This window comes from Podarcis bocagei, assembly GCF_964188305.1.
Source record: "Podarcis bocagei genome assembly, chromosome: 1".
NCBI classification, from domain to species: domain Eukaryota; kingdom Metazoa; phylum Chordata; class Lepidosauria; order Squamata; family Lacertidae; genus Podarcis; species Podarcis bocagei.
The window spans coordinates 77,694,574-77,707,393 of NC_138125.1; the positions used below are offsets into that span (position 1 = coordinate 77,694,574).

The window sequence follows — 12,820 nt, forward strand, 5'->3', positions numbered from 1 at the left end:
ATCTCATCTGCAGGTTGGCTCCCAGCCTGTTGCCAGCTGGTCCCCATGCATGTGCCAGCAGGCTCACAGCAGACATAAGTGTTTAGCTGTTAGTGGCAACATGCAAAAAAAGAAGAAAAAGAAAGAAAAGAAGCACCTTGGTGTGACATGTGGCAGTGGCAGTATGGGGACAAGGAGCCAACATCCACAGACAGATCCTATGGCTACTGCCGTGAGTCTGAAGGTTGTCCGAAGTGACCATTACATAAACAAGGAGTGATCTTTAAAGCGTCACATTACACTCCTACTCCTTGATGTCCCAGGGTGTGTGGGGGAAACAGATCCAGCCGATTTCCAGTGCTGCATTGAATCATACAATTTTTGCAGCGCCCCGCACCCAAATCCTTAGAAGTAAGAAAGGGCCCAGTAACAACTGCAGCTGTCTTGTTTGCCCCAACAGGTTTGTAAAAGACCGGCGTCCCTCCATCTCGCCCAACTTCAACTTCCTGGGTCAGCTCCTAGAGTATGAGAGAAGCCTGAAGCGGCTCAAGGCTCTGAAGGCCCAAGGGGAGAAGGGCGAAGGGGAATCCCAGCAAGACCAGCCAGAAGCCCCTGAAGGCTGCAGGCACCAGATTCTGTCTACCTCAGAAAAGGCTGAGGAGCTTTTCAGAAGCACAACCTCGGAGACCTCCTCGCTTGACTCCGAGAAGCCAGCGGGAGTCTCCAAGGTTGTCTCGCCTACAGCACTGCAGCAAGGGCTCCGTGGCCTCCACTTGTCTTCGGAGCGCATCCAAGACACCAACCGGCTGAAGCGTTCCTTCTCCCTGGACATCAAGTCGGCCTACACCCCTAGCCGGAGGCAGCAGGACCCCCCAGGTCCAACAGAGGCAGGAGAAACCCCCAAGCTGTGCAAGCTGGACAGCCCATCAGGTCCCAACGGCACATGCCAGTTCTCCCCTGTCCCAGACAGCCCGGACTGGCCCAGCGGGCCCGACTTCCTCCTCGAGGCCAAAGTACGGCAGAGGCGGAAGCACAGGCACCAAGCCGGCTCCCCTGCCCACGGGCTGAGCCTTAACTTCAGTGGGGTGTGCGCCATGCACAAGAGCACCAGCGTGGAGGACAGCCTCAAGCAGACGCTTCGGGCGGGCCTCCCCGGTGTGGGGCAGCAGCCGACCGCCACCCCGGCCCCCACCAGCACTTGGGGGGTGCACTTGGAGTCCCCCGCCACCCCTTCCTCCGAGAACCCCTGGTACTTCAGCACAGACTCCTCGGCGGGCGGCAAAGGCAGTGGGAGCGGAGCTCTGTTTGCCGGCACCGCCACCTACTCCTCGTTCAGCTGCAGCACAATCCAGGCGAGCTGCGAGATCAGGCTGAGGGACAAGCAGCGGGGCGAGGCGCGGGACGTGCGGCACAGCTGGCACGAGGACACCGCGGCCGAGAAGCAGTTCAAGCGCAGGAGCTGCCAGATGGAGTTCGAGGAGACCCTGTCGGAGAGCAGGTCTCGGGAAGACCTGGGCAAAATCAGCAAACAGTCTAGCTTTTCGGGCAGCATGGAAATCATTGAGGTGTCCTGACACTCACCTTGTGAGATCTGAGAGCAAGTTGCGTGTGCATCAGTGGGTGGGTGGGGAGGGGGAAGGCTGGCGAGATATTTAACTAGGGAGAGGGAAGGGGGAGGGGAGGGTATTATTTATATGCCTGTGTGCGTTTCCAAAGGGCACACATGCTGAAGCAAGGCAAAGCTAAACGAATCCAAAGTCAAGAAACATAACGGTGCATGCTTGGTGCCCTCCCCTTTAGGTTCCTACCTCCACCACCAAGGCAAAACCACACCGCATTCCCCTTTTTGGCTGGTGGAGGGTGTATTAACTCTTTAAAGCCTGGATTCCTTCCTTTCGCATGTAGTGCTCTCTCTGCCCACCCGCCCCCGCCCCCCAAACATGGCAGGGGGAAGAGGAGAGCTGAGGTGTAACTTCAAAGGTGGGGTGAAAGAGAAACAGGGGAGATATTAACATTGTAAAGACTTCCACTGATGTAAAAGCTTTTTTTTTTCCTTGAAAGAAGATTATTGTTGTTTGATCTGCAGGTTTGCAGTGGGGGAAGTCTAAAGGGAAGCAGGTTCTTTTCTTGTGAGAGTACAATAGCAACTGCTGATATTACCCACCCGCTCCCATTACAGGGGGAGAGCTTCCCTCCCGTTCCATCAGGGTTGGACATTATCTGTGGGTGGCTCCTTCCCAGATTGGGCTGCAGAAACCTGGAGGGGCTAAATTTCAATAGCTTCCCTAGGTGTGTGTCCCCCTTCCCATACTGAGCATGATCCTCTTGTGTTTCTCTGGCTAGAATTCTTAAATGCTGCACTGCGGCAGCCCTATACATATATAAATATATATATATTATATATAATATAAGAGAGAGAGAGAAACACAAAGAAAAAAGTTTAAATGGTTTTACTACAGTTTTTATTGAGACAAATAATATTTCAACTTTTCTTTTTAATTTATTTGAAGCTGTTCATTCTGGCAATGATTTTCAGACAATGTAGGGGCGGTACTTATCAGCTCTATTTTTACTGTGTATGGTATTTAAATCTGAAACACGAGTTTCAAAGCAATATCCTAGGCCTGCGGCTCCTTCTGTAACTCACGTCAGTGACGCAGACACCCCAAAAAGTGGGATGAGAAATCTGTGTGTGTGTGTGAGAGAGAGAGTGTGCGTGTGTGTGTGTGTGTGAGAGAGAGAGAGAGAGAGAGAGAATGCATGGGCGTGCGCTTTTATTTAAAAAGAAAAGTGAGAAAATGTTCAACACAAACTGAGCCAGGAATCCTTCTTAATGCTTCTTTACTTCCTACACCTGTCGCATCTGCAATCAAAGCCATAAAACCTTTCTCTTCCTGGGTCTGGGTGGAGTATCACGGGGTTCCTTTATAAGAGAAGGAGAGTCCTGTTCTAAAGTCAGGGAGGGTCATCAAGAGAGCTTGATGAGTATTGGGTTTTCTTTTTAATTTTCTCTCTAGAGGAAATGTATTGGAGCTGGGGGTTAAATTCCCAGAGGATGAGTCCCTTTCCAGCAGTCCAGGATATTGCCCAGATGAATGATGGTGACAATAGGCCATTCCCTGCCCTTCCAAAGGAGGGTGGATTATGGCGAATGGCCATTCAGATGCTGCTCTTTTCAAAGAGTGTTCAACCCAGTCTCCATCAGGTTTTGTGGAAGGGGTTAGGGAGATGCTTGATGCCTAAAACCTTGGCAATGGGTGGCTTTAGCCAGCTGAATGCATTCTGTTATTGTGGTACTAGAGGGGGGGAATCATTGAAGGTTCTTAGGGATCCATTCCACAGTAAGGAAATGTCCACTTACTGCTGCAAGCAGGAATTTCTTCCCAGCTTCAGTTCTCCATCATAAATTTGTGCCTACTCTGAAGTACATGTTCACTTTCTATCAGGGAGCTGCTGCTATACAGAGACTTCATAACGAATGCAAATCATCCAATGACAAAACAGTCCAAAGACAAATATATAAACCAGTAAAAGACCAAACTGAACAGCCTTTTGAGAAAGGAAGTTCTAGGAAAGATAGAAAGTATTTCAGCTGTAGTGCAAAGGACCCACTGATCCATTCCCAGCTCTCCCACCTTCAGCAGTCATCTTCCAACTGATGTGTTCACAAGGAGATTAGCTTGGCTATAGAACCTATTTGTCTTATCATTGAGAAATCATGTTCATTGGCTGTGATATTACCCACAAAAGAAACCTAGTCCTGAGATCCCCACCGGCATACTTCATGGGGGAATGGTTGGCTGTAAGAAATCCTCCTGCACAGGATTTCTTTTCCTTTTTTCGGAGATAGGGAAGAAAGATTCTCCCGACACCTTTCTAAAGATATACACCAAAAGACAGAGAAGAGGACAGGGGTAACCCAGGGTATTTTGACCCTTGAAATGGATAATCCATATCTTCCCACCTCATCCTAGTGGTAAAAAGTATAAGAATAAAGTACACCACTTACCGGTATGTCACTCTTTAATGGCAGAAATCTCCTGCCTGAAGTGGCTGCTTCATTCCATTTCATATTGGGGCTGGCCCTGGATGAGGATGAGCTGGAGTCTGTTCCCCCTAATTGAACTAAGGCAGCCTTGCCCACCCTAGGGTTCCCAGGTCTTGTTGGGATGATGAGAGATGTAATCAAACAACACCTGGGGTCAGGGGAAGGCTGAACCTAAGAGCTGGTTGAAACATGGTGGTCTTTTTTTGTGTAGTTGCTAGGAAGATTGCAGTGCAGTGAAGGTTCTCTACAGAGGTGGTAACATTTGTAAATCACCAACTGTGCAGATGGGCCCAATCGCATGGAGAGTCGAACCCCAGCGAATCACGTTCATGGTTGCCATCTGTCCATGTGATTGGACTGATCTGTGTGGTATGTAGCTGTGAAATATTACCATTCTTGCACAACGCTGCTGCACAAAGTATTTTTTGGAGGCCACGTTCGCATTGGTCTCTTGTTCTGCTCCAAGTGATGGCCTCAGCAGTATGGTCACTCCAACCCACAAGGCAAAGGTCCAGGTTCCAGCAGGTACTAAGCTGGCAAGGCAAGGTCTAGGTTCTGGCAAGGCGAGAGCTCCCTGGACAGCAGGCTGGAGACTCAGAGCAGAGGTCAGATGTTGTCTCGGCACTATTCAGCCTCATGCTGAACCTTATGTAGGAGCTGCAGCTCTGTGTAACCAACTCTTCTTTGGGTGAGAGGATTCTCATTTAAAGGGGCCCTTCCTGCTTTGACAGGCAATGGATCCAATGGAGTTAGGGAGACTCTAGTTGCATGAGGGCTTCTAGAGTCCATGGAGTCAGAGGAGGGCACTGTGACCATCTTGGGCCAAAAAGGTGCTGGAACAACGGGCTTCTGCTGCACCAGTGTTTCTGGTTAGTGTGGACATTTGCAGCTGACCAAGCGTCGATCCCTCTCACATTCTGAATATTTGGCCTCATCCCCCAAAGTTTGGGAGTCTGACCCTGGGGGCTTGAGCAGGAGAATGAGTTAGCAAATCAGTAGAGTGTTGATAATTCAGCTACTGTAATAGGGCAAAGGTTCCCAGTCAAAAACACAAAAGTGGGAGGGAAGAACATTTTCACTCTTTGGCCACACTGGTCTTCTTCCCTTTTGAGGAGTAGCAACACATTCCCTCAACAGCTCCTGGCAGAGGCACTGCAATGCTGCTTCCTTCTTTTGGAACACAGGCCTAGAGCCATCTCTCTTAAAGCCGAAAGCACATTTTTCTCTTTGTGTAACTGATTTTGCATTTGCTCCTTTCTTATCACATGCTGGTTTTTTGAGCCAATACCTCAGGGTTGTTTGTGTAGCTTTTAAATGAGAAAAAAAAATTATTTGAGATAAAAGCAACTTCATTTCTTTTCCCATTTTCTTTCTTGTTGAAATGTGATTTTTTTACAAAAATAAAAAATCCTACACAAGACAAAAAATAAATAAAAATCTCAGGTTCAGAGCTTACCAACACAAACCACAGGGAGCAGCAATATGATGTTTTTGCATCAGATTGTCTGTTTCCTGACTGTAACAATTGCTGTCTGTACTCTACCAAGACATAAGGTAGAGACCTCATGATACTTATTTTACCAAAATATTTTCATATTAGATGCTGCAAGCTCAGAAGTGATCCGACTGACCTGCATAGTATTTTGAAAGTATCTTGACAGAGTAGTGGGGGCTGGCGGAAGTGGAATAGGATAAACATGGGTTACCTAGGTTGAGAATTTCTTTTTGATCCCTCTTCACATCTTCAACCATAATTTAATGTATCTGGGTGCTTAATGTATATTGATGCTTTCAGATGCTTTAAGTTCAGAATCCTCATTTCCTCCAGTAGATTGCATCCAAAGGGTGGATTAACCCTTTAGCAGCATGAAACTCCATGTTTTAAACCAGTGTTTCTCAAACTTTGGTCCCCAGCTGTTGTTGGACTTCAACTCCCATCATCCCTGACCGCTGGTCCTGCTAGCTAGGGATGATGGGGACCCAAGTTTGAGAAACACTTAATCCTGTGCCTCTTTTCCTGTGGGACCAAAGGAGAATAGTATTCAGACATGCAGGTGATCAGAGCAGATATTGCTGCAGGGCAGAACAGTTCATAATGGAGCGCTGCTTTCATAAATGGTATGCAGTAGACATGAAGGATGAAATCTATAAGGCTGTTAAGCAATCCAGTCTTCAGCAGTCACTCCGCAGCATCTCTGCTTTTCACAACTAAATTGCTGTCCTAGGTTGGTTGTTGTTTTTGCAAAAAGTCCACAAGGAATTAAAAACAGTCACTTGGAAAGTTCACAGATCATTGGCAGTGCAGTGTTCAGCATGTCCCTTGGGAATATTTACAGGGATGACCTGGAAAATCCTATCTCTTTTCAATGTCAGCTGCCATCATTGCTGTGACACAATGTGCTACTTGCATTATGTGAATACCAAGGGCCCTTGAGATCTGTTCTGTGTTACAAGTGTAGCAGTGTTTGGTGCAGAAAATACCACAAGGACAAATTCGTGACAGCTACCGAACACTTGAAATTTATACAAAAGTGCTGCAGTCCATTCTGTCAGACGGAAACTTTCTCAATTCACAATCTGATTTCAGCCAGTGCTGCAAAGTCAATCCTTACAGTATATTTTAGCAACTAATAGCATCAGTGGGGAAGGACAAAAATGAATGGTTGCTTGCTCTGAAGAGCTGCCACCTGCTGTCATTTCAGAGCAATTACTCCTCCAGAATGAAAAGGTGGGGAAGAATATGTGGGTATTCAGGCTAGCATTCCCAGCAAGCTGCAAAATTGCCAACAATTCCCTTCAGCAGGAAAAAAAACGGGCCAATCTGAGTGGGGGGAGGAATTTTTAGGACAATTGGTGGAGATTGAGGTGAAAATCTGGGGATTTTCTCAAATGAAGAGAATATCAAGAAAAGAAGGGCAATTTAAAATGGTGAAAGACACAGTCTTACTCTTCACCCTTCTTATGAAAATCAAATTTGCATTTTCTATTTCCTTTCTAACCTTGTTAGAAGCCATATTTGGGCTATTTTCTATAGCCCTATGTGGAATGTATCCTGCAGGAAATAATCTACCATTGCCTTCTATTGAAAACATCAGAAAAATGCCATTATGCTTGTCTTAGTTGAACTCAAAAGGCATCTTTGTCTTGTCTTTATTGGGATCAGGTTAAGCCCACAGGTGATCTAGAACAGCTTTTCCTAAAAATATTAGCTGTTTAACTAAGGGTTGCCATATTTCAAAAAATGAAAATCCAGCTACAAAAGTTGTTGAGCTTCTTTTGCTAAATTTAAAGCTTTTTTTAAGGAAATTCACCAAAATCTACATGTCCAACATGGGCTGCCATATGGCCGGCCAAATCCCAGCTATGTCTGGAAAATTCTGGACGTATGGCAACCCTAGTTGAACTCGCCAGTTCTTGTCAACTAGGAAATTGCTCCAGGGGACCTCCGACTCCAATTCTAATCTGATGTTCATGCTTCAACTACACAGTTATCTGCCACAGAATTATTGCCAAATCAGTAGCAGCATGCGGGAGAACCAAAGCCCCCATGTGGGAACTCAGAAGTAGGAATCTAGGGACTGCAAACAGGTTCTGCTCACGGACAATCAGAATTATATGAAAACATTTGATTTGCTGTGAGACAAATGTCTTCCGGGATGCAAATAAGGTCTTTAAGATTTATTGAAAAGGTAAGGCAAAAAAACAAAACAACCACCCTCAGACACAACAACCTGGCCTTGCGTACAATGCCAATGACATATCCCAGGAACCTTTAAAAAAATTCCTCATAAATCCAAGCTCTAGTGTTTTTGGGACAATGAAGGCCCATTGAGTTCGTAATGCAAATCTTGAAGTCCAGGACCAACCTTACCATGAGGCAGTTTGCTTTCATGGCAGATTCTGGAGAAGTATCGTTTTCCTGCCTCTTAACCCTCAAGCTTAAAAAACAAAAAGTGGTGGAGATGTGCTGTTTTGACCTCACTTGAGGTGCAAAACACTAAGGCTGGCACCACCCAGGTCTATGGTGAATTTCTGACTTGCAGCACCTTCTCTTTGCAACAGCAACAAAAATAGGTTGAGTTTCCCACCCGCTTTGTAAGTCTGTGCTATGTTTCTTTGACCCTCCCCCTCTTTTCTCATCTGCGCTCTCTGGTTTTATTTATTTTTCCTTTTCCCTGTGTTTCTTCTTGTAGCCATATGCTCTTGTTCTGTCTCCTCTCCTGGATGCCATCCCTTTAAAAGGAGGTATTTTCTGCCTTCCTCCTGATCCTAATGCTAATGATAATAAGCTATCAATGTTGTAATTGCAATGTATGAATTATAGATTTAAGTATTTATTATTATTATTATTATTATTATTATTATTATTATTATGTAATTTTACTTCTATGTACGTTGATCTTTGTTTCTCTGTTGTGAGTATATGCAGAACTTTTCCATCTCCAACTGCCCTTTTGCCTTCCCTGACTCCTTGTATGTAGCGGCTGGTCAGTACTATGGCACATCAGGTCGTTAGATGTCGTAAGGAGGAACAGATCAGTTCTTGTGGAGTTTGGAAAGGTGTGGAGTAGCTATCTCTATTCCATGGAAGTTTCTAGGGAGCAACAGAAGAGTTCCAAAATGATTTCAAATTGTTAAGTAGTACTTTAGAAGATACAGAATCAACATATTCCACATTTTCTTTATCCTAGAACAGTGATGGCCAAACGTGGCCCTCCAGCTGCTTTGGGATTACAACTCCCATCATCCCTAGCTAACAGGACCAGTGGTCAGGGATGACGGGAATTGTAGTCCCAAAACAGCTGGCGGGCCAAGTTTGGCCATCACTGTCCTAGAGCTTGTCTGCACTGCAAAAAAACTTTTCAGTGCAATGTCTTCCCAAACCCTAACCCCCCCCCAGTAGCCCTAAGAATTATAGTGCAATGACCACATTTAAGTAATCCAGATTTCTCCCTAGAGATATAAAAAACAAATAAACCTGCATCTGTGCCCGATGATGAAGTGTTTAGTTTCCAAATCCTATCATAAGAACTCTGAGTTTGACGGCACTGTGCTCTAGAATTTTCAGCCACCTCAAGAACTGGGATTACGTTAGTCCAAACAGACCGGAAGAGATTTAAATGCTTATGATTTACTTAGAAGTAAGGATATTTCCACACAAGAATCTTAAAGGAGTTCTTGCTTCAGTTGCTTTGTTACGCTAACGCAAAATTCTCCCTCTTCCACTTTAATAGTGATCAGAGATTCACATCACTAATGAGAAAGTTCAAAGGTGAATTAAGATTAAATTATTACTGGAATTATTGTCCTAGTAAAACTAAAAACACAATATAATTTATACAAAGTTCCAGGTCATGAACAAGTCTCCAAAACACCCCGATAAATGTGCTGAGGCCTGTTCCTGTATGAGAAAGAACTGTCCATGTTCTGTCACAAATTTCTCAAGGAATTTAGGATGACAGAAACTATCAGGCACAACCCCTGTGTGTTTAGGTATCATCTGGTGACTCATGTCTCAACATTCCTATATTGCTAAACACATTTCCCTTCCCGGCATTGGAAAGAAATGTCAGTATTACTGAAAGCTCCAGTGAACAAAAAGACTTATTTGCCTCCTGTAAAAACACCTCTGTGCCACAGTACTTTCCTAGCCAACCTTGGTAGGAATCAGTTTAAGGTGAGATTATTAAGAATAGCCATCAAACTGACTATATTTGCAATGCAAAAGACACAAAAGGTGGAGGAAGAGAGGTGCAGAATGAGGTCTTTCCATTGCAGTATCTTACATTTATTTATTGTTGCTCAGAATTCTTTTGGAAGGAGTAGAGAAACTGAGTTACCTATATTCTCAGGAGGCATACGTAGAATCCCTTTTTGGTCTCTTGTCTTCAGAGCCATGTTTTTATCCCAGGTCTCCTGTCTTGCAAACATTCACAGACAAAGATTGATTAGGGGCGAGTTGTTGGAACCCCCTAATCCAGGTGCAGAACGCGAAGGTCTTAGTCTGTGGGGAAATCCTCATACACAAGAAGTGAATAGGTCTCAAACTAAGCAGTTCAGTATCAAAGGTTGCCCTTGGAAGGCTTGGGGAATGAGTTTTGAAGTCCCTGTGCTTTCTAGGATTGAATTCCGAGTACTGTCCAGGGTGGGCTACAGGTCGGGTGGGATGGGGTGGGGAATAGACTTCTTGCATCTAGTCTGTGAGTTCGTTCCCTCTCTCATGAGTCATGATAACCAAAATGTATCCCCTTCTGCCTGCTAAAGGAATGCTGACATTGGATGTTGCCTGGCAGGACTAAGTGGTGCACTCTGCCCCGGCTTTGACTTTATTTATTTATTACTGGAGGCTGTAAACAGCAGTGCTTTTTTACCCTCTCTTTCTTTTCCTTTCTTTTGTATTTGGGAACAATGTGTTGTAATAAATTCCTAATAGATGTTTTAACAGCCAGTGTCAGTTTTGTTCTTTAATGTGTGTGTGTGTGTGTGTGTGTGTGTGTGTGTGTGTGTGTGTGGAGTGACAAGGGAGGGAGAAAAGGGGGGGAGGGAGTAATGAGAGCATTCATAGGGGATCACAATAAAGCTGATGGGAGCGATGGTCAGGTCAGCTAAAACAACAGTATCTTACTGTTCCAACCAAGAAAGCCCACATTCTGCCATAGAACCAGTGCTGGGATGTGAATAGGGACAGCCTTCCCCAACCTGATGTCTTCCAGATATTTTGGATAGCTCCGTTGGTAGAGTATGAGACACTCAGTCTTGGGGTCTTCTGCATTGCAGGGGGTTGGACTAGATGATCCTTGTGGTCCCTTCCAAGTCTACAATTCTGTTATTCTGCATCTCCCATCAGCCCCACCCGGTTGGTGAAGGCTGAAATAGGGATGCCAGAGAAATGAAATCTCTGAAGATTCCTATATGACACTGTTCTAGAAATTACCTATAATTCCCAGGGGACCCATTTAAGAGGTAACATACAAGAAGACTCAGGAAATCACCTTCATAAACTTATTTCTGATCTGAAAGGCTCCCAGCAGACACACAAATGAAGGCCAGGACACACATAATGGTCAGGCTGGAAGCCCCTAGCAAAGGTTAGGCAATGGTCTTTATAGGGTAGGGTAGGATAAGTTACATTTAGGCTACCACAGTTTGTCCAGACTGAGCATGCCCATTCCAGAACCTTCTAACTAGCTCAAATACTGACCAATCATAAAACTTCACCCCATATATCAGAACCAATTACAGAACATCAACCCACTTAACATCGCACCACACCTAGAATGTTTCCCCAAACTCCACTTCCCATCCAAGTTCACACAAAGTTTACCTCAAAAGAGACTCGTCTTAACAGTAGAAAAAGCAATTTCCCCACCCCACCCCTATACACAAAACCAGATTGGCACCTCCCAGACTTCTCTGAATTTCGTGACACAGTTTGCCACCATTTCAGTGGCAACAACCTGCTGCATAATGGTGGGATGGAAGTTGCCCCGCAGGCTGAAGGTTTTGTACCTGTGCAGCTGGGGATGGTTACAAACATGTAGGAAGAAAGCATGATGAATTCTATATTGGTATGGTACACTGAGCTATAGGCAGGTACGAGTTAGGGACACATTGAAGCTTAGAAGAGGCAATAGGTTCTTAGAACTATCCAGATAAATATTTAAAGTGCTATATTTAAAAAGAAACCCATGTCCACAAACAAAAACAGGTAAGATTGAAAAGGAAGGAATACAAATGCACGATGGCTTAAATGCTAACTAGAGATAACTGGTGACTAAGGAGGCATGGACCAATTATTTATTTATTAGCTATAAATATTTATGCCCCACCTTTCCGTGAATCATGCCCAAGGCAGCCAAAAGCAGCAGTAGATACAAAAAATCAATAAAGCAATTATGGTTGTATCAGGACGGGATGATGGAGTTAACTAGAAGGCATTACCCACTTTTTAAGTGTGTGAGAGATCCACATAAAAACACCCAGACAGAAGTTCCCTTAATTCAAATAAATTTAAAGGCGCTGACACAAAATTACAGTGAAAAAATGGTTTTGAGACCTGACATTCACCATATGTTTGGTCCCAATATTTGAAAAGGTTTCCATATCCACCTAAAATAAGTTTGTTTTAGTGGCTCTAAAACAGTGGTGGCTGTCCTGTAGCTGTCAGGTGTTATTGGCTTCCATCAGTCCCAGTCATGTGTATTGATAAAATTAAATTGATTTTATCTACCGTATATAAGCAAACAAAGAACATAAAATTGGTTCCAGAGACTAATAGACACAGCAAAAATCATTCAGGAACAACTTTCCAGAGAGCACTTTTTTTTTTTTTTTTTGCTACCATAAGCCTAACTTTGCTTTACTGTAATTACCACAAGATCTAAGCACTGAAGATTCAGACTGTGCTTTAACTCCCTCAAAATCTGCAGTGGCACAAAATGCAGAAGGTATATATTGGATAATACCCCCAAACAGTCTCAAAAATATCCTATTACAATCCACAGTGGCACTGAGTTATCCCCCAGTCACCATGATAAGATGCCATTAATAAGCCTACTTCGCTATTGCATTGTGGGCTAGTCTCAGGAGAGACAAAGGATAAGAGTTCCTATAGACTAAAAAAGTTAAGAAATGGACCCCGTTAGTCTACACACCTTCTGTTAAACCTCTGCTGTCAAACCAACTGCAGATGTCTTGGCAGCTGCCCTTCCTCTAGGTTCAACCTGGGTGGTCAAGAAGGGAAATCTTGTTCCATAGCCAGTTTGTGTCTGTCACATGGCCCAGGCTTTTTCA

At 44.5% G+C, this 12,820-nt stretch overlaps 1 protein-coding gene across 3 annotated transcripts in view; it reads left to right on the forward strand.

Annotated features, from left to right (window-relative positions):
- DUSP8 (dual specificity phosphatase 8) overlaps window positions 1-10,469 on the forward strand; it is an 85,842-nt gene extending 75,373 nt beyond the window's left edge. For all 3 annotated transcript variants that reach the window (XM_081205335.1, XM_081205336.1, XM_081205337.1), the window contains one exon: window positions 440-10,469. In XM_081205335.1, the coding sequence (XP_081061461.1) occupies window positions 440-1,553 (1,114 nt within the window). In that variant the 3' untranslated portion in view covers window positions 1,554-10,469. The remainder of the gene's footprint in view (window positions 1-439) is intronic.
- The last annotated feature ends 2,351 nt before the right edge of the window (window positions 10,470-12,820 follow it).